This window comes from Meleagris gallopavo, chromosome 20 (assembly GCF_905368555.1).
Source record: "Meleagris gallopavo chromosome 20, MGAL_WU_HG_1.1, whole genome shotgun sequence".
Taxonomy (NCBI): domain Eukaryota; kingdom Metazoa; phylum Chordata; class Aves; order Galliformes; family Phasianidae; genus Meleagris; species Meleagris gallopavo.
In genome coordinates this window covers 1,820,175-1,841,036 of record NC_139423.1, presented here as the reverse complement: position 1 = coordinate 1,841,036, position 20,862 = coordinate 1,820,175, and the positions used below count along the sequence as shown (strand labels likewise).

General features: G+C 52.6%; 2 protein-coding genes across 3 annotated transcripts; one reads left to right on the top strand and one right to left on the bottom strand.

The window, feature by feature from the left end:
• Window positions 1-1,815: 1,815 nt before the first annotated feature.
• On the top strand, window positions 1,816-13,783 carry LOC104913760 (bMERB domain-containing protein 1-like). Of its 2 annotated transcripts, none has more exons than XM_085240139.1 (7): window positions 1,816-2,021; window positions 6,759-6,879; window positions 8,895-8,968; window positions 10,523-10,637; window positions 10,770-10,810; window positions 11,261-11,414; window positions 11,718-13,783. In XM_085240139.1, exons 1-6 carry the CDS (start codon window positions 1,946-1,948, stop codon window positions 11,377-11,379), a joined length of 546 nt encoding a protein of 181 aa, XP_085096265.1. In that variant the 5' UTR covers window positions 1,816-1,945; the 3' UTR covers window positions 11,380-11,414; window positions 11,718-13,783. The 2 variants fall into 2 exon arrangements, with proteins under 2 accessions (XP_085096265.1, XP_085096264.1); XM_085240138.1 differs by having other exon boundaries at window positions 1,821-2,021; window positions 10,770-10,843.
• A 3,294-nt stretch (window positions 13,784-17,077) lies between these two features.
• CCDC42 (coiled-coil domain containing 42) lies at window positions 17,078-20,429 on the bottom strand. Its single transcript, XM_010721286.3, has 7 exons — window positions 20,341-20,429; window positions 19,918-20,023; window positions 19,708-19,812; window positions 19,034-19,231; window positions 18,143-18,352; window positions 17,609-17,767; window positions 17,078-17,149 (listed from the first exon to the last, which is right to left on the bottom strand). The coding sequence occupies exons 1-7, from the start codon at window positions 20,427-20,429 to the stop codon at window positions 17,078-17,080; spliced, it is 939 nt and encodes a 312-aa protein (XP_010719588.2).
• Between the last annotated feature and the right edge of the window lie 433 nt (window positions 20,430-20,862).

Genomic DNA, 20,862 nt, shown 5'->3' with positions numbered 1-20,862 from the left:
CCCTTTTCCCTTTTCCCTTTTCCCTTTTCCCTTCCCTCCCTTCCCTCCCTCCCTCCCTCCCTCCTCCTTCCTCCCTCCTTCCCTCCTTCCTTCCTTCCTTCCTTCCTTCCTTCCTTCCTTCCTTCCTTCCTTCCTTCCTTTTCTATCTGCTGACTCCAGTTGTACATTCCTCTGGGCACAGATACATTTCTTTGTGCATCACTTCTCCACTGCTTTTGCAGTGATAGGAATTACTTTTCTGGCCAAAGGCAATTTTTCCCCCCTTGAAATCAGATGTGTTGACACTGTGAACGCAGACACAGAGCTGAGTAGGAGCTAACTTTAAAATTAAGCTCTGCTTCACCTTTCATATTAAGAAACCCTGCCTGGAGAAATCAAGCAACAGAAGAAGTGATCTCATGCCAACCTTATCGGAGCAGAGAAGGACATTGTTGGCAGGAGGGCTGTGGTTTTGGACCTTTGAAAGCATTTCCAGCTGTAATCAGGTTGGAAGGTTGGGACTGCGGAAGGGATGATAGCAGTGAGAACAGCAGGCTTGTGCTGATGGGAAAAGAAATTCTGAGCCAGGAAACACAATCACATGCTGGAGTCGTGTTAATAGTGGATTGAGAGATGTGAGCTTGAATTTTTGACAAATCCCAAGGAAAAGAAGCTCATGGAATTATTTAATAACTCCCATCTTGTTATTCTGGCCAGACATATGTGCCCTTCTGCAGGAATAGGCAGTTCAGTTCTCTTTGTGCTTCTCAGTACCTTTCCAGTGTCTGAGTGGATCCATTAAAACTTCTTTACAGTGGATTCGAGGTAGAGCATCTTCTGCAAGAGAGGTTTGTACACAATGATTGCATTGGGCAGAGCAGAGCAAGCAGTGTGTGCAATGGGATCTTAGTTCTGAGTGTAGCTCTGCACTGCTAAGGGTGATCCTGTGCTTTTAGGAAGAACAAAGCAAAGTTCTGCAGTGCTTTAAATGCCAGGTGCAGAGCACAGCTGATCCAGGCACTCATTCCTTGTGGCATGGTGAACAAGCATTGAGGTTTTAAAGAAAAAGGCAGATGTGGCACATAGGGCTATGGCTCAGTGAGCATGGTGGTTATGGGTTGGTGGTTGGAATAGATGATCTTAGTGGTCTTTTCCAACCTTAATGATTCACAGAATCACAGAATGGCCAGGGTTGGAAGTGACCTCAAGGACCATGAATCTCCAACCCCCTGCCACATGCAGGGCCACCAACCTCCCCATTTCATACTAGACCAGGCTGCCCAGGGCCCCATCCAACCTGGCCTTGAACACCTCCAGGGCTGCCTCAGCTACAGTGGAGTCCTCATCCCTGGAGGTGTTCCAGAGGTGGCACTGATGGATGTGGCCTTGGGTGGGACGTGGCAGGTCAGGCTGATGGTTGGACTGGATGACTTTTTCCAACTGAGATGATGCTGTGATTCTATGCTCATTAAGAACGCTGCAAGGTTTTAGACCCACGCCCAGCCCCTGCGCTCCCAAGGTGCTGCCAGCAAACCTCTGACCCACACCAACACCTAACTTCCCCTGGGAAACATCTTTTCTTTGTCCCGCTTTTGTTGCACGGTTTATTTATCTGCAGCGAGCCGTGCCCTGCTGAGAGCACACAAAGGATGAATTGGGCTGAACGGGACCGTGTTCATGCTGAAGCTGCTCAAGTCTGTGGCACGGAACCGGAGAGGCCGGGGCTGCGGCAGGGCTGGGGATGCGCGGCGGCAGAGGACACCCAGCCGAGCTCCGAACCGCCCCGAGAGAGAAGGAGAGAAAGCGGCCGCGGTGCGGGCGGAGGGCGGGGAGCGGCAGCGGGGCGGCGGAGGACGGCAGAGGGCGCGGCGGGAGCCGGGCGGAGGGGCGGGGAGCATCGGGAGCCCCAAGCCGCTCCGAGCGGTGCGGACGGGGGAGAAGCGAGGCGGCCGCACCGCTCTGCAGCATGGAGGGGAACCGGACCCCCCCCCGGTACGGCTCGCTGGAATCCACCCGGTGGCCGCCCGCCAGCACGGCGCCAGGTGAGCTCCAAACTTTCCCCCGGGTGGCTCCGGTGTTGCCCCCTCCCCGAACCCCCCAGCCTACGTCGGGTTGCGGAGCCTCGCGGTGCGTCTCGGAGAGGTGCGGGAAGCGGGGGGAGAGAGGCTGGGGGAGCCGCTGAGCCCCCCGCAGGGTGGGAGGGCTGGGCGGGGGGAGAGAAAAGACGGAGAGAAGCGGGAGGAGGGATGGCTGGGGGAAATGAAGTGGTGGAGGGGGGGATGGAGCCCTCCGCACGGCTGGTACAGCCCGGAGAGATGTGGAGGCACCGTGCTGCCGTGCCTGCTGTGGGCATGGCTCTGATGGGCAGCCTGGGGTGCCCGCACGGCCCTTTGCTGCCTTTCCCCACTCTGAGCAGTTCCTCCTGTAGGAAACGGGGTCTGACCGGGGTGTCACCCGCAGTCGAGCTCCAGGGGTGGGAGGCAGCATCGCAGTCTGGGGGCACCTCCTGCCAGGGCATCACTCCGACATCTCTCCCGTCTCGTTCTGCTCCCCACCAGACCTCTGCATGCAGCAGGACAGCGGCGAGCAGCCAGAAAGGCAAAAATGGGAGGCACAGAGCAAACTTCAGCATCCAGCTGGATGCGAGTGTGTGGGTGCTGCTCGGCTCCGTGGAGAGCGTCCTGAAGTTTTTATCCTCCTTTGCGTCTTCCAGCACAGCAGCACTTATCCCCCCATCCTCCCCCTGTATGGCAGGTGTCTGGGGGGGGGCCTGCAGGGATCTGACCTTGTCCTTCAGGTCTGGAGTGCCTGGCTGTGTGCTGAGGATGCTGCAGGCACCAGGGGTGTGAGCACCATATCACCTCTGCAAACACTGCCCAGAGCTGGGCAGCGAGCTGCAATTGCTCTCATTATCAAATATGCACTAATCAACAAGGGCTGGTTTTGATGAGCTGGATGCCCCCCGCTCACGCTGCTTTCCCTGGCAGAGAAAAACCCGCAGCTGAATTAAAAGCCTCTTGGGATGGAGCCCAGGTGAAGACCTCTGCCCTCCCTCCCCAGGGCACTGCCAATCTATTGCCCATCTTTAATCATGGAAGAAATCACTTGCAACTCAACCCTGCACTGGCTGCCACTGTGACTCATCCTGGGCTTGTTGCTGGCTGTCTAAATGTTTGCATCAAAGCCATATGGAGTGAAAGTCTCCAGCTATTATACTCCTCATTAACGATACTCTCTTCCTCTGGGCTGTGTGTGACGATCAGAACAGTCCCAAGTCGAAATCAAAGCCTTCTCCCGTTCTTCAGTTTGCTAGGTTGAAGCAGTGGCTGTTGGAGAGCTCTGTGGGCAGTGTGGGGCTGATTCCTGTGCCTGGTTCCATTGGCGTGTGCATCTGTGGGAGCTGCACACACGTGGGTCATCCTGCATCCCTGAACAGATGCCCAGCACCACGAGCATGGGCCCAGATATAAGGAGGATGTAAGGAGTTGGGTGTTATAGACCCGTTCAGTTTTGGTAAAACCACCTCCAGGGAAGTCTTTGCCCACCTGCCTGCTGTACAACGTGCCCAGGTTTAGTCCCTCCTGAGCTCTGGGTGTTCCCACTTCCCACCTGCAGTGGATGCATGGAGCCCTGGGTACCCCAGGCTGCACAGGGAATCTGTGCTTTGACCCATGTCTGTAGCTGGGGCTTCAGGAACTTGATATCACCCCACATCTGTCTGGTGGAAGCATCTCCTGGTCTAGTAGGGAAGAGCCATGCAAAACTCAGTTGGTCTTTGCAGAGTAACTTGGATCAGGAGGGAGCTCTGGAGATCTTGAGTCCAACTACCTGCTGAAAGCAGACTCAGTAGTTAGATGGAGTTGTTCACAGCTTTGTCCAGAAGGTGTCTTGGACCAACGATGCAGATCCCTGGACTTCTCTGGTAGCTGTTCCAGTTTCCTGAAGGGTTCCTGCCTTTTGGTCTCTTGCACAGATTCACTGGTTTCTCATGAGGTTTGGTGGATGGGTTTCGTGCAGATGTAGCAGTGTGTCCCTTTCCCCAGGTGTTCACACACCCTGTGGTGTCTCTGGCCCCACTTCCAGAGCTCTTGGGCAATCTTGGTGCCAAATACAGCATGAAGGATTGGCTGATGCTGGCCTCACCCATACAAAAGCACAGCAGCAGCTTGGCATTTGTGATCCCGAGGACTTTTTCCATTCCTCACTGAATTTAGAAGGTGTGGAGAGAAGGTGCTTTGGGCAGATTTCAAGGAATCAGTGGGAAGACTGCACTCCCCCAGAGGTCCACAGGCTTCATTTTGCAGGAGCTCTCACTTGGAGCTGCTCCTTCTCCTGTTTTAGGCAGCAGTTTGATTAGAGCTCTGTTGACACCTTCCCTGGTGTGTCTGAGGATAAGTCTCACCTTAGGGACACAGAATGCCACCCTATCACCAATGGGAGCCTCCAGCTCAGGTCCTGCAGCCATGGCTGTGCTGTGTGATGTCCACCTGCCCCTGGCTCACAGTACGCTCCTGACCTGCAGCCTCTGCTGCTGGAAGTGACCGTGGGCAGAAATCATCCAGCACAGCCTCCTCTTCCCTTTGGTACACAGGTGGGGATTTGCCTCTCCCAGACGGGCTGCCTGCTGCTAATGAGGTTCTGGGATGAGAAGGGAGAAGGAGTGATGCTGACACCTGTTCCAACCATTGTGCTCGCCCACTGGGAAGCAGCTGGCTGATGACCTGAGCCAAGTACTTCTGCCACCGATGATCAGAGATGTTCTGGGCTATTCCCTCACCCACCCAGATCAGCAGTGACAGCCTCCCTCCCCCAGACCCACCCCTGTGCTCCAAGATTTGTTCCTGGCTAATGAGAGCTGCAGTGAGCTCGTTTCTTTGTTTACTGTTTGTCATTTCAGCCTGGTCACAGAAGTGACGCTGAGCAATGCAGCTTTTTCTGACAGATCTAGAGCCACACTGAACTACAGCCGAGCCCCAGGGAACCTACAAGCACACAGCGGCTGTTCCATCTGCAGCCTCGCGTGCGTTGTTACCTGCTTGTCCCTGTCAGCTGCAGGGAGATGTGACCAGGGCCACCTGCCTGTCTTCAGGTGCATGAAATCCTCTGGGCCACGAGCATCCTGGGGTGGCTGAGCAGGTGGATGTTCGGGACAAGGGAGCTCAGCATCCCTCTCCCCTAGCAACCATTGTCCGGTCCCTTAGCAACAGCAGTCCGGTCCTGCAGAAACTGCATCCTTGGTCCCATAGCAACCACAGTCCAGTCCCCTAGCAACTCCATTCAGGCCAGTAGAAAGCAGGCTGAGGGTAGGGTTTCCAGCACAGGTTTGCTGCCGGAGGGCAGCGCATCCCACCCTACTCTGTGCTCAGCTCACATATCCAGTGGTCCGTCAGGGTGGGGCTCCTGAGAGCATCCCAACAGCTTGGGGTGGGAAGTGTTTAAGGATTCCGTGTAAAGGTGTTGGTAGAAAGTACCTGCATGGCTGGAGGAGAGGGAGATGTGCTACAATTAATCCTCATGAGTTTTTAAGCCAGAAAGAGTGGAAAACTATTCCTCAAACCAGTCACGCCAACCTGAACTACATATATTTCTGCTATTCAACTTTCTCCAGCAGCAGCTTCAGAAACATGCCTCATTGGGGACAATTTCTCCAGCAGTTCTATGCGATGGGTAGAGAACCACTGTGCGGGTGTTCTGCCTTGTGCCTTCACAGCAATCCCTCCCTGCTCTACTGGGCCAATCCCAGGGCTGCAGAAACTCTCTGAGCAGAGATGTGCCTTGTGGGGATCCAAAGGAAGCTCAGTTTTCCCCTGATGTATGTGATTGTTAGTGTTTCTTATAGCCTGGCTTTGCTGTAGCTGCTGAGCCCGCCCCCCACCCCCCACCCTGTGCTGCCTGTACATCACAGGAGAGCTGGATTAGCCACTGTGTGATGAATGCACTGCTGCACATCAGTGATAACGAGCTGGGTGATGTGATGCTGGGAGCTGGGCTGACAGAGAGGTGGCAGCTGGCCTGGGAGCAGAACCTCAGCTGTCATCCCATAGAGCAGGCTGGGAGCTGTGGGACGTCAGACTTTGGCAGAAACAAAGCTGGTGGTGAGAGCAGAGCTTCAGAGACAAAGCTCTGTTTCTGGGCTCTCATCCTGCCCATCCCCAAACTTGCCACTAAAATACAACAGCCTCTTTTTCCTGTGGTTTGCTGGGATGGTTTTGCTTCTGGTCTGGAGCAAGTGGCATCCCTTTTTCCTGACTCAATTTCCCCAGGTGGGTTGCAGAGATGATTCTCAGCACTCCAGGGGATAAGGAAACTGAACTGCCCTGCCAGGTACCATGGAGGGATTCACCCACCCTGCAGTGGAAAGGGAGCTGCAGTGGGACCTTCACCTCCATGACTCCTTGGGGGTCCTGTGTGATATGGGCCCAGGTTTGGCTCTGGCATGTCCTGGAGAAGGAGGTAGACACAGGCTTGTGTCTCTGAGGTTGCTCAGCCAAGGGGTCTGATGCTGCTGCAGCAGTGAGCAGAGCTGCTCTGGTGCTCAGCTTTGTGTGCACAAATAAAGGCAAAACACATCTGCCAGTAGCTCAGTGCCCCTGTATCTGGCGGTGACTTTCCATGTCGGGCTGTCTCCTCTTGCAGCACCTGGTGGGTAGCCTGGAAAAGATGTTCAAGCTGCATGTGTAGCCTGGTGATGCTGTGTGGTGTCTGCAGGACAGCCCTGTTGTCCTCAGCACCCAGTTAACATCTGCTGCTGCCTGATGGGGCTCCTGATTCCTTTGCAGAGGATGAGATCATTTCCATGGCTGACTCTTCCACCACTATTGATGACATTGAAGGGGAGCTCTTCAAAATCGAGAGGATCAGGGAGATCCTGGTGAGGAGGGAGTCAGAGCTGCGATACATGTGAGTGCTGGGAGCCAACCTGTGTGGATTTGGGGGCACGTGTTTGACTGAGTCCATGGTCCTCTCTGAGCACTATGTCTTCTCTGCAGGCTGATGCTCTTGGGCTGGGCATGGGAAGGTACTCAAGGTTTGGGAGCTCACTGCTGCTCCCTGACATGGGCAGCCACAGAACCTGAGTTTATCATCGAATCGTATCACATCATGGGTGGGTTGGAGGAGACCTTATGGCCTCCCAGCCCTTCCTCCCCTTTTGGAGCATCAGCATGGAGGATTTGTGTCCACAGAGTGCCAGAATCAATGTAGCCCTGCCAAAGAGGCAGAAATAAAGCCACTGTAATGCAGGGGGATGGTGACAAGAGAAAAGCCTATGTGACAAAGTTGCACGGCCCCTTTGGAGCGATTGGTGCACGTAATCCTAACACTGGCTTAGCAGACAGGGAGAGAGCTGAGAAAAAAGCAAAGACCAGAGGGGCTGCAAGGCTCATTTGCAGCATGGGATAAACAATACTCTCAGCACTGGGTTCTGAGCCAGAACCATGGAGATGGGGCTGCCAGCACTGCCCCGGGCTGACCCCAGAAGTGCTGGGGTGGGCACAGAGAGAACACACCACACACCTGGAGCTGAGGTTTATTGTTGGGATTGCAGAGGATTTCTGGGAGTCACAAAAACTGAAATGCTTGAATGTTTTCCATGGCAACTGGCACCTGAATCTCACAGGTGCTGTCAAAACTCACAGCTCGTAGTTCTTCTTACCTCATTATTTGTTTTCTTCCTTGGCTTGCACTTGGGAATCACCTACAGAAAACACATCCTGGGGTGGGTACAGCTGCAACATTCATTGCTTGGGTGTTTTGGGGAACAGTAGGGCTGCACATCAGAGCTTGAGCATCGGACCTGTGAAATGAAACCATGGGAGCATCAGCTTTGCTGGGCAGGAGGAGCTGGGGCTGCCCTGAGAGTTGAGGGTACAGGAACCTTCTGCACACCAGGGCTACAAGGGAAAGGGCTTGGGGGTTGGAGTGGGGCTTTTGACACAGTGGGGGAAATAAAAGTCATATTTAGGGTCAGATGGACTGTAGGACTCAGGGAGATGCACACCTCCATCGAAGTGCCACCATACAGTGATGTAAGTGGCCTGGTCAGTCGATAGCAATCAGTGTTTTATTCTTGTTGAAAATGTCAAACCAACACATTCCAACGTTGCTGAGATGTCCATGCTCAGAAGATAATGAAACCTGCTGCAACGAGATGTCTCAGGGGGCAGAGATAACCCTAGCTCCAGCAGCAACGACCCGGCTGCTTGCCTTTGCTATCTCCCAGGTTGTATTGAAATGACAACTTTTATTATTGCCAATTCATTACTTCTGCCAAAAGGGAAGGCTTCCTCCGCTTGGGATGTTCTCCTCCTACAGCAGTATCACACAGGGTTCCTCTTTGTCGCTCTGTTGGTTTCCCTCTCCCTAATTAATATTTCTGGTGCCCCCAGCTCCGGTGTGACTCATCCTGACGGGGTGACTCAGCGAAGGGCTCGGGATTACTGGAGAAGCAGACAGGGCTCTTAGCAATGCACACCTCACAGGGAGCCAGGGGCACATCTGTGGCAGCAGCTCGTGGATCCAATCGTGTGTTATCTGCAGACACGGAGCATGAACTAGGGCTTCTGCACTACTCACAGACGTGGAGCTTGTGAGAAATCTCAGCATTATGATGCCAGGTTGGATGCTCTGCCATGTGCCTGCAAAGCTTCGGTGCATTGCTGCACTGGAGGCTTGGATGGCCTTGGGAAGGTCATGCTTCGTGTTGGGTTCTTGGTAGGGCTTGGGAGGACCAGTGGGGTCTGTCAGTGTGAAGAACAGATTGCAGTTCCTTGATTTCAATCAGCCAACAGCCCATACCCCATTTCCATGCTATCCGTGCCTGGCGCACGTGCCAGGTTTTTCTGAGGTGGTGTTGTCACTGGAGTGATGAGATTTCTGCTTCGCTAACCACCGTGGTTTCATTTGTGTCTCTGCAGGATGGATGACATTCAGCTCTGCAAAGAAATCAGCCGGCTGAAAAAGGAGCTTCAAAAGCTCCTTGCCCTTCCCGGTAAGGCTCTGTAGAGCTGCACCCTGCCATGCGCTCAGCAGAAAGATCTCCATGAAGCCCAGGAAGCTCTTGGCCAGCTCCCACACTGGGATGCTCCCGGAGATGCTGCTGCTGAAGGCAGCAATGAGAAGCTTGAGCTTAAAGTGCCTTTAGTAGTTCAAAGGGGTGGTCCTGATGGACTGTGACATCAGCAATTTGGAAAAAAGCAGTGTTTGTATGGAGGGTATGTTAACTCTGATGTGCTCTAACCCAGGAGTGCAGATCATTAACTAACTCCTGTAGCTGGTATGTTTGTGCCCAACCTGATGTTTCTGGTGGTATCTGAGTGATGCTGCAAAGTGCCCTATTTGCACCGAAATATCACAGCATATTATTTTCTGTGGATCTTTCCAACAAGACAAAGGTTATGAGAAGTTCCTTCTACCCAGACACCCGCGGCAGCACCTCCCATCGATACAAAGCAGACTTGAAGCTGCAGATCAATACACAGCTTAGGGAGCTGCTGAGACCCTGCCTGCAGGCTGGCTCCATGTTGTGAATTCTGCTGCATTTTTATTTAGCTGAAGGAAGACAGGAGATTGATCCATCCTGAGCTGGATTGATTTTGGAGCTGGCTGCTGAATTCAGAAATTGTTATTAAATAGTGCTACACAGGCATTTACCATTTCCACCGAAGCTAGCTGTCCATATTTAACACTCCCCAGCACTAGCCCTATCATCTTATAGAATCACAGAGTGCTTTGAGCTAGAGAGAACCTGTGAAGATCCTCTAGTCCAATCTCCAAGGATTTTTGTGTATTCTGCTTGCTGCTATATACCAGTTTGTATAGAACATGAGTTTGCAGTGATGTGAGAGTTTCCCAGGGCTTCACTAACTCTCTGCACAAGGAGGTGGTGGTGCCCCATCCCTGCAGACACCCAAGGTCAGGGGATGGGGCTCTGAGCACTGATAGAGCTGTGGGTGTCCCTGTTCAGTGCAGGGGAGCAGGACTAGATGGGCTTTGAAGGTTCCTATACGTGTGACACAAATGGGTCCCATGGTGCTCAGAGGCAGCCAGATGGGGGCTCAGCGCCATTCTGACACCGCAGCTGGGTGTGCTGGGGTGGGAAACGTGGGTTCAGCACATCTTGGCAGGAGGATGACACCTGAATCTGACTTTTCTGGGGGTCAGGTGCCCAGTGCAGGGTAGAGACCCGTAGGGAAGCAGAGGAGGGGTCTCTAAGCAAGGTAGCCTGACTGGTGGGATCTCACCTTGCTTAGGAACCCCTCTGCCTTGTGAAGCTCACAGTTACATCTCACAGTGCTCATCCCCATGGAGATTTCAGAGGCGAAACTCAAAAATCTGAGTTTGATGATATCAGACCTGGGTGGGTTGAGGTGAGATTTTTGCTTATTTAGCAGTCTGTATCTGGATCCAGGTGCCTAGTTTGGGTTGGCTTTTACCCCCACTCTCATAGCCACTCCCAGATGGAGAAGAAGCAGAGCAAGCTTGGCTTGGCTCAACTTTGCATGGGAGGGATGCAGAGGAGCTAAATACACTTCTTGTGCTGCAGAGACTGAGAAGTCCAATGAGGAGAAGCAGAAGGAGGAGGAACTGGTGCAGCAGATCCACAAGCTGGTGGAAACACGGGATTTCCTGGTGGACGATGTGGAGTTTGAGAGGCTCAGGTAGCTGGGAACAACTTATTCCTTGCAGTAAGGACAGTGCAAGCTTTCCTCAGATCTGTATTACGCTTTGACAGATGTTTCTAGATGCCTCATTGCTCCTTTCCCATGTGCTAAACAATGTCTTTATTGCAGGGAGAGAGAAGAAGACAAAGAAATGGCAGAATTCCTGCAAAGTAAGCTCTCCAAAAGCTACCTCCAGAAAGCAAGTAGGTGGTCAATGAGTTATATTCCTTGCACCGAACCTCCCTGGCAGTTTGTTCCCTTCCCTAAGCAGTCTGGTCCCAAGATTTCATCCCTCTGTGTAGAACTAGCTCAGTGTGGGGAGGTGCTGGTGCTGAAACATCACCAGTCAGTACAGATGCAGTGCTTCCATACATTCCTCAGCCAGCATCTCCTAGGAGACCTGGGATGAGCAGGTGTCACTTTGTGGTTCATGTACTTCACCGGGCCCTTTCTAATCAGCTCCTTCCATTTCATCGTGCACAAAGTGACAAGTCGTGCCATCCACCCGGCCTTCCTCTGGGGCAGCAGTGCTGTGCTGAGAGGACCTTTCAGAAGAAGCAACGGGCTTATGTCCTTGTCTCCAAGAACACACCTGAAGCTTACAGTGCCTCTTTCTCTAGCTGCTGTCAGAGAGAAGAAAATGACTTCCAGGGGGCAGCAAACCTCCGCACCGTACATGACCAAAACGGGCCTCACCCTGCTCAAGGAGTGCTGTGGCTTCACCTGCTCCATCATGTAGCCAGCTCCCAGCGCCTCTGCATGGGACGTGACATGGTAGTGTGCTGGGCTTTGTGACAAGGACTTCCTGGGGGTACTGAAGCTGCCAAGTGCGGGGTGGGTTGGTTGGCACTGGTATGTGGGACACACAAAAGAAGCAGGGTGTGAGGGACCACCAGGCTGCAGCCCTGCTCTGTGGGATGGTCACTGAAGAAAAGTGTCAGGGCCCCACTGAGTCCTGAGAGAGGGTATGGAAGGGAAGCAGTGGTCATTGCTGGGAGGAGAGGACACGGAAGGAAGCACCAAGGGGATCACACAGTTGCGACGCGTGGTCTCTCATTTCTTTCCTTTCCTGCCCAGGTCTCCAGCCAGAGTCCACAACCTGCTCTCCTCTGAGAGTTCCAACCTCCCATCATTATTCACGCTTCCCACTGCAGCACCGCTACTGACAAGACTTTCCATGCAGGCTGGTGCAAGCTTGAATGATGGCATGTTTCCTTGGTGCCACATCAATGGCCAAACCTCCATGACATCAACAAATACTGAATTCCACCTTAGCTCAGCTTGGAAGTGATGCGTGCAGCACACAAGAATATCCAGAGACAGGGCAACTGAGCAAGCACTGGAGCTAATATTTGGGGAGCATCCACCATCCAGTGTTGCTGGACATGTCGTCGTTGCAGATCTCATTCTTGGCCTTGTACCACCCTGTGAGTCTCTGTGGGCTGATTCCAAAGGACTCTTTATGGGGAATGTCTCTGGTCCGGGTTTTGTTGTGTTTGCTTCGGTTTTATGGCTCTGGGTAGGGCTGTGGGGAGGGAAGGGCCATCCCTAAAGAGAACCAAATGAAGGGCTGATTTTTGAGTTGTCACCTGAGCACAGATGTAGCGTGTTGAATTACAGGCAGATGAGCTGCCCTTCCCACCTCACTGTTACTGGGTTCAGTTTCAGCTCCAAAGGAAAAGGAAACCAGAGCAAAACAGGAAAGGAGAAAAAATCAGAAGACCAGGGGAAAATGCAATGGGAAATGGAAACCAAACAGCAGATGAGAAACATGGCAGGGATAGTTGGAGAGAGCAGGTGACAGACACCTGCACTGCCAGGTGCAGGTGCCAGGTTCAGCACCCCTCTGGTGCCCACCAGTGCCTGCAGGCTTGGCATCATGACCAGCACATAATCCCTGTGTGAAAGATCACAGCACCCTGAGGTCTCCCAGTGCCTCGGATGCTGGTGTCCCCTCTGAGCATGTCAAGATTTTGACCCATGTTTAGATGGCACAACTGGAGCTGCTAATGGCTGTCATGACAGCACAAGGCTTCTTCTTTATAGGTTGTGAAGAGCTCTCACATCTCCAAAACCTGCCTGCCCTGTAGGATGGGATGGCTCCACTAGGTGCTATGTGGGGACCATTTGGTGTCTGCCCAAGAGCTCTGGTTGCCCTGTAGCCAAGCTGCTGAGGCCTTCAGCTCAGTGCTGCTGCTGTTTGCTGCAGTCCTGAGATGCTGTTCCTGCCTGGGTCGCTGTCCTGCATGCCCAGGTCGGTGAGATCACAACCATCAGTCTCTTTTCCTTGCACCTAATGGCACATTCATCCTGATAAAACTCAATGCAGGTGGGACCCCGCTTTTGGTATCTTCTGAGGTCTCAGTGTGAAGCCTCCTTATGTGTTGTGCTGTTGTCGGTGACCTCCTGCATCCCACAGTACCTGCCTGCTGGTCGCTGTGTCCCTTTGCTTTGGGGATGTGGAACCCTTGAGAAAGCACTGCAGGTCAGAGTGCTTCCCTCTGCTCTGCCAGCCCTGTGGAGCAGCACGAGGTGCCTCCACACTGCAATAAGGTGCTGTGCCTGTTGCTTAAGAAGACGGACCATCTTCAATAGCATCCAGCCTGGAGCTGGTGGGGCAGATGAGGCTTCTCTTACTCCTTGCTCTTTCATTCCCTGCCCTGTAGTTGCTTGGCTTCATCACTCTGCAGCCACACACGTGATGCAATGTGGGCATTGACTGTGGACCAGCCCCTGAAGAACTAGAAAGCCCCTCCCTGTGCTGGCCTTCCCCAGGCCTTTTTTGGAAGGGGGAATAGCAGAGCCACATTACTTGCTTGGGCTGACAGGGAGCCAAAGGCAAGGAAGAGCTCTTGATTCAGTTTGACCCCCAAATTAATCCCTGCTTCCACCCTATGAGGCTCCAGGACCCAGTGCTTGTAGGGCAGGGAGGATGGCCAGGAAGGAGGTGGGAAGGATCCTGACTCACTTTGCTCTGTGTTTATGGCTGTGTTTGTATGGCTGGTCATGGAGAAAGGCTGCTGTCCTGGCCGTATGATCCCAGTTGGCCTGTAATGAACTGAAGGCAAAGGTGTGCAGCACACGGGAGCGACACTCCTTCACGTGCATTGATTTCAACCCAAACTAATAAATGTCTGTTGGAAGCTTCGTTTGTAAATGTCTTCTCCTGCTTGGGACCTTTGCAGAGGTATATCAGGTGGTGTCACAGCAGAGTGATTGGAGCAGAACATGAACCAAGTTCGCTAAAGCCAGGCTGCATTTGGGATCCCCTAGGGTTGCAGGAGTACAGACAAAAGGGTTGAGAAGCCTGACCCTTCTCTTTCTGGCTGGTGACTTAACATTCACTTCTGGATCAGGCTGAAAAGTCTTGTAGAAGGCAGGAGACTCCCTTTCTGGTTCATAAGCACCTCATGTTGGCCATAACGAGGAGGAGAGAGAGGCAGTTTGGGGGCAAAGAAGCAGGAAAGCTTTGTGCAGATGTGTAGGACCAAGGAGCTCACAGTCACTCACAGACATGATGTGTTTTTGCTCCAGTGACTGCTGAGGGGGACCAGGCAGCTCTGACACCCACATTCTCTCTTGAATAGAAACTACATATGCAGAAACAATGCTCTAATTTGGGTCTAATGACTCTCATGTCCGCCATCTGGCATCTGGTGATGCTTGGCATGCCAAGTCCTGGGTAAGTGCTAATTATGGGATTAACAAGCCAGCAATGTTTTCTGAAGTCACTACGGAGGACAGCAGTTGGTGCTAGCATGGGGTTGTCCTAGGTCCTCATAGAGCTCCTAGGATGGGAGAAGCATGTCTCCAGGTGACAGCATCATGGGGTGACCCTCTGTGTCAGAGCCTGTCCCATCACTTGAGTGTGCAATGGCACCAGGCACACCTGGCTTCTCTGGACAGTGGAAATCCCACTATCAGCGGTGGGGTCAGAGCAGCAGGGACCTGCATTTCCAGCTCCTGCCCACAGTGATGGAACAGCAGGCTGCTCCAGAGGAAATGTTAACAGAGTCCAGATTAAACCAGTGACAACATTTCAGTGTGACAGGGATTTTCTGTCAACAGTCTGTGGATTTAGCCAATGCTTAAATCATTTCTGTGCCAAGAGAAAGAAATCTTACAAAAAAAAAAAAAAAAAAAAAAAAAAAAAAAAAAGGCAAAGAAAAAAAACCAACACCCCAACACTCAAAATCAAGCAACACAATGCAAACAAACCAAAACCCTGCAATTCTGCAAGGAAAAGACAGACTATTAACAGACACACACACAAACAGTTGGTTATATGCAGCATCACTGAGCTTAAACCCTGACATCTGATCAGGTAATTTTAGTTTTTGCTTCCATTTCCCACAGCAGTGTGAGTCACATTGCTTTTGCTTCACCCACCACAACAAGGCAGATGGGGTCGGTAGGCAGCACTGCAGTCATCGTGATGCTCAGGGAAACACTTTGCTCTCACACTTTCCTACCTGGACACCTCCTGTGTCACCCCCTGTCCTTACAGTTTGGTTGGCATTAGGATCTGTCCCCCACCCTGCTCATGCCAAAGCCATCTGGCAGGGATCTGGGAATAACTCTTTTCCCTTCTGGAGATGCACAGCTGCTGGTTTCTCCCTCCAGTAGCCTGTTTGCAGTGGACAGCCTGACCCTGAGTCTCTCCAAGGTCTTTCCATGACTTCCCCATGCAGGCTCACAGCTGCAGCCCCCATTTCCCTGGGCACAACCACCCCATTCCCATCAGCCCCCAGCAGCTGCCACTGATGAGATATGTTGAAGGGGGTGGCCATGGGTGGAAGAAGAGAGGACAGCTGAGTCACCTCTCAGGGTGGTTATAAATGCTCCTGGTCCTTTTGGATGTATCTCTGCAGAGAGAAGATGCAAGGACACAAACACACAACCTCATCTCTGCTGGGATGAGTCATAGATGACTTTTCCAGCAGCTTTTTCTATCATCACCAGTGCCTCTACAAGACATTTACCAATCTCTGGTATCCCTGAGGACCTCACCAAGATGTGCTCTCTCCTGTCTATTTTTCTCTCTCCCTTCTGCTGCTGCTATTTGGTCTCACTGGAGAGCAAGGGAGGCCAGGATGCAAGGTGTGCAAGATGGGAAGATGCGATGGGGGAAGGGCTCTCAGATCCTGCACTGGCATGGAGAGCTGCTGCCCAAGGAGTATCCAGCAAAGACCCATGAGACTCAACCTGGGAGTTTTGGTCTTTGCCTTGCAGGAAAGCCAGTGCATGGCCTTATAATTGATTCTCATCTTGACCTGCCAGCTGGACTTTCTACCTTGATCTTGGACCTGCAGATAGCCTGGCCATTACTGGACCTCAGCCATGAACCTCTCCTTGGTGGCATACCATGGGGCACCCACCTCACGGAGCAGCCCACTCTTGCTCCTCCTTAACAGTCACAATCCCCATTTTACAGAAGGAACATAATGAAATCATTAAAGTGTGGGCACACGGTGGCTGCATAAAGTTGCAACATCTTTTACTTTTCCTTGCCAGCTGGAATGCAGAATGCCACTCACCTCCCACTGCTCTGGTGATCTATTCAGAAGAACACAGGGCCTGTCTTGGCCCACACAGCGTTAACTTGTCAAGGTTTCAGAAAGAAATGAGCTCTCTTTTCACACACAGTAGCTGAGGAGCAATTACTGCCCTTGCCTCTGCAACCGAGTTTTTCACTCTTGTGTTTTCTTCTGCGTTTGCATCGCACTGAGATGCTGCACATGGCGATGTTCTGCTGCTGAGACCTGAAATCCACAGTGTGAAAGTAGTCCTCTGCTTCTGTATTCATCATGTTGGGACTCACAGCGAACAAGCAAATGCTTGCTGCGATTCATTCAGCTGGTTCATCCTTTACCTGTCAACACTTCTCCTAACAGCAGCAGAGGGGTGGGTTTGGGTACACAGTGAGTGGCTGCGTAGGGAAATCCACGTTCCCATATGCACTGGGTGTGGTGATGGAGGAAAATCTCTGAAGCTCTCTGGAAGGACAGTCCTCCTCCTTTCTGATGTTCCTGTTGAATACCTCAGAGCTTAAACTGAGTGGCACATCCAGGTGTGAACATGAACCCCTATCTGAGCCTATATCCCTGGGATGCTGTATTCTGCAACCAGCGTCCCGTCTGCCAGAGAAGGCACCACTTGGATGAAACTGTGGGATGGAGCTGTTCCAATGGTTCCAACCACCCCAAGAAATGGATGCATCTTAAAACATACTGTTTTTAATAGAGTGAGAAGGTGCGAGTGACAGTGTAGGAGGGAAGGGCGAGAAAGGTATGAAATTTCACTGACGTAACCTATAGTAAAGTACAACATCTGTGGGGCTCTCTGTCCTCTTCTCACCCTTCCCACGCTGCTGGGCCTTTGCTGGCAGACCAGGTCAAGCCGGCATCTTCCTCGCAGTCCCATTGGCATAGCTCATGCTAACGGCTCTGTATGCTCTTTCTTTTCACTTCCATTAAGATGTCCATGAGGTCTTGGATAAACTGCTGAATCTAGGGTAGAGAAGAGAGGTGGTAGAGCTCAGAGTGCTGGGGAATGTGCCTCACAGTAAGGATGGGAGCAAGAGGCAGGGGGGAACTTATTGGCCCTTTAGGAAGACAAATTTCACTGATCAAACTGGAGGATAAGGCCTTGGTGGATCTGCATCATCAGAATGATCTTAAGGGGGCAAGTCTGAGTTCAGGGCAGGGGTAAATGAATCCAGATCTTGGCCATGGGGTGACCTGTGCATCCTGCCCTGACCTGCCAGGCTCCCCCCCCCAGTCACCCTGCAGCAGGGAAACACACACCCAGGTCTTCCTAATCTCTTCTGCCCAAGAGAGGGCCCAGGTGAAAATGTAGGTATCTGCTGGGCATTTTGCTTTCCCTGGGCTCTCCCCTTCCTTTGGGCAGCTGAGGGTCATTACTGCTCCTCTTTCTGGACAGGGAGAAGTGGTCTGGCTTGGCCCTACCACGCTCAGCTGTGTGTAGCTGTCATCCACTGGCACATTCAGGCTTCTTTTCAGCTGCTTGCTCACGTGCTGGAAGAGGCCAAGGATGGCCATCTTGATGGTCCCCAGCTCCTGGGTTTTCTTGGCAGCTGTTTTCTGCATGTCAGCCCAGAGACGCTCCTGAGAGGAGAGGAGACAGGCAGCATGTGGACATGAACCAGCAAAGATGCTGCCTTAGCACTGGAGACCCTGATTTGGAGAGCTTAATTTCCACAGTCGACTGGTTTTCTGGGAAGATCACATGCTTGCTGGAGGTGGTCCAGCTTGGCATGGTATAACCTGATCCAGATACTACCACAGTTGTTCCTTGCCCCAGGAGCTTCTCCATCTCTCTGCTGGCTCCTGCAGCCCTCACTCTGGTGGCTTTCACCCCATTTGTCCTCTCTGGAAGCTAGGAATCCCACTGCCACCCTCCCGCTCTCCCGTTTTGCCTGATGGGACTCAACTCATTCCAGGCCTGGGAGATTTTCCCCTGCCTGCCCCATCTTTCCTCACCTTGGTGAGGACATCCCTTTGAGCCTGGTGAGAACGCAGTTCAAGCTGATCCAGGTCACTGTTGTACTGCAGGCTCTCATCTTCATCATATTGGCTGAGTTCCTTGGCTTTCTGCTTTGCTTCCCTGAGCCCACGTTCTGCTTGCAGCAGAGCCTTGCGAATCCTCACTAACATCTTGTAGTGCCAAATGATTGCCTGGATCTCCTCAAACTGCAGCACAGTGGGGTTAGTAATCCCAGTAATCCCACCCTCACATCATAATGGTAAGTCTTGCCCTGTTCATGAGGTGCAGCACCTGCCCCAGCTGGAATGTCTTCCCTCTCTTATCGACTGCCAGCCAAGTTGGGCTGTAAGCAATGCCTCATCCCTGATAACTTCTTGTTGGGCTCTTCCCAGAGCTGCCATAAGCAAGGTGAGACATTGCACCTCTTCTCCAAAGGAGCAGCACTCTGATAAAACAAAGCACAAATGCAACTGCCTGTGCTGATCTACCTGGACCTGGGAGGGGGCCAGCTGGCATCCCAGGAGAAGGAGTGATGCATGGAATCATGCCCAGGCTTCCTTGAAAGGATACAGCCTGGGTTCCCATCTCTAGACAGCATTTCACTCCTCCCACACCATCAATGTGATATGAAACAGTGACTCAAAGTGTTCCCCATTCCATTCATCCCTGTGCCTTTACCCCTTTTAATAGTTTTCCTTTAGTTTTCCCAAGCCTTCCCCTCCTTTTCTGGTTCTCTTTGCCCTGGTTACAGGGAACCTCTTCCCATCTCATCTGAGGCTTCTGGGCTTGACCAAACGCTATGATTTTCCTGGATGTACCTTATCTTCTCTAGGTTTAATGCCCAAGTAAGGCCCTCCCTGAGGCCACGAGCTGCCTCCCACACTCACCTGTGAGACCTTCACCACATCCTCCAGATAGGTTTCAAAGATGGAGTAGTTCTGCACTCTGTCACTGAGTTTCTGGTGCTTAATTTTCAGGGCTTCCAGTTCCTTCTTAGCTGTCAATAGCTCACTCTCCTTTTGCATTTTCATCTTTCTTTCTTTGCCAGCTTTCTTTAGAGCCTGGATTCGCATCTTATCATTTTCCTGTCGGTGTTTCCCCATCAAGACACACACATATATATGCACACAGGGAAAGGAAAGCAAGAGAAGAAGGAACTGTGTCATGTAGAAGTGCTGTAAGAAGTTATCTTTCCCCTGGAACACATTTTCTCTCTGCTTAATCGGGCCTTCTCATTAGCACCGACACTTTGCTCTTGGAGACAAACCCCTAGGATGGCACTTTGCTTTTCAGAACCTACTGCTATCAATCAGTGGGGACAGCATGAGCCCCTCCTGGGGGTTGCCTGGGGCCCTTGGGGGTCACAGTGCTGCAGGATGAGCTGGGTGCTGCACTGGCCCTCCCAGGGCTTTCTGTGTCTGGCACAAAGCTGTGAAGGCAGCTCAGGGCTTAAGGGAGATCCATGCAGAGAGGTGTTCCCAGTCCTTCTTCCCAGGCGAGGGGAGAAGTTGGCCGTGCATCTCAGCGTTGTGTCGGATGGACAGAAGAGGGGCAGCTGTACCTTTAGGGTCCTCTCAGATTTCTTCATGTGAGCCTTCAGATCGGCCTCTTTGGCCCGGAGCTCCTTCCACCTGCAGGTGATGTCCTCCATCCTCACCCTGAAGGCCTGGCAGCACAGAGGGGACAAGGCTCGGCTGTCCATGCTCACTGCCACCCTCCAAAAAGCCATGGGCCATCCCAGCCGCGACCAGAGCCCTTCCACCTTTCTCACCTCTTCCTTATCCTCCAGAACCCTTTGCATCTCTTGGGCTTCTTTCTTCTTCTCCTGGAGGCGAATAAATGGAGACAGAGAGTCCTCCTCGGTCAGTTTGAGTTTCCTGCCACAGAAGCATTCAGTGTGGTGACTGGCTGGGCTCAGCACCTTGGCAGGATGCTGGCTTGCTCTGCCCCATCACCCCACCCAGGACCTGTCTCAGAGCGGGTCCGACAGCACGAGTCTCCCAGAACCAGTGTGGAAAGCTCTCCAGAGGAGATCCCATGGAGACAGTGAGGAGGGGTTGCAGGGCTGGGGAAGGGAGGTGCAAGGAGAGGCTGAAGTGGTGGAGGTAAGGAGATGAGTGGGGGAGATAAGGGACGGGAGCTTGCAGGGGTGGAGGAAACAGAATCGGATGGAGGGAGTGGAGGAGCTCCCTACTTGAGCAAGGGCAGCAGATTCTGCCTGTACTGCATGCTGAAATAGTCTGAGAGGTCCTCATTGTCCACGGTGGTCACTGCTTCAGCCATTGCGCTGCGCACAGAGCTCAGGTCTTCCTGGTGCAGCTGCTGCCACGTCACCCCAGGAGCTGCCCTTTAAGCCCACAGGCTCAGCAGTGCATAGGAGAAACACTCAGGAAGGGTAGTAGCTCTGGGAGCCTCCTGCTTCTACTTTCTTAAGGCATTCTATGCCCTGGCTGTGTCTGCTGCTGCTGTTGGTGGTTGGTTGGCATGGAACAGGTTCCAAGGCAGTTGGAAGATGCTCAGGCAGTTACGTGGAGACCAAAGCAGTGTGATACTCCAAATCCCATGGAAGGGACTGCAGAGTGCATGTAGGCCCTGCCCCTTCTGCAGTTTGTGCTGTGCCCAGCTCCCTGCAGTGCCCTGGGCTGCCAGAAGGGCTCTGCTGCCCTATGGGCTTGGGATGGTGCCTTGTGATGACGCATCACTCCCAGAGGTCCCT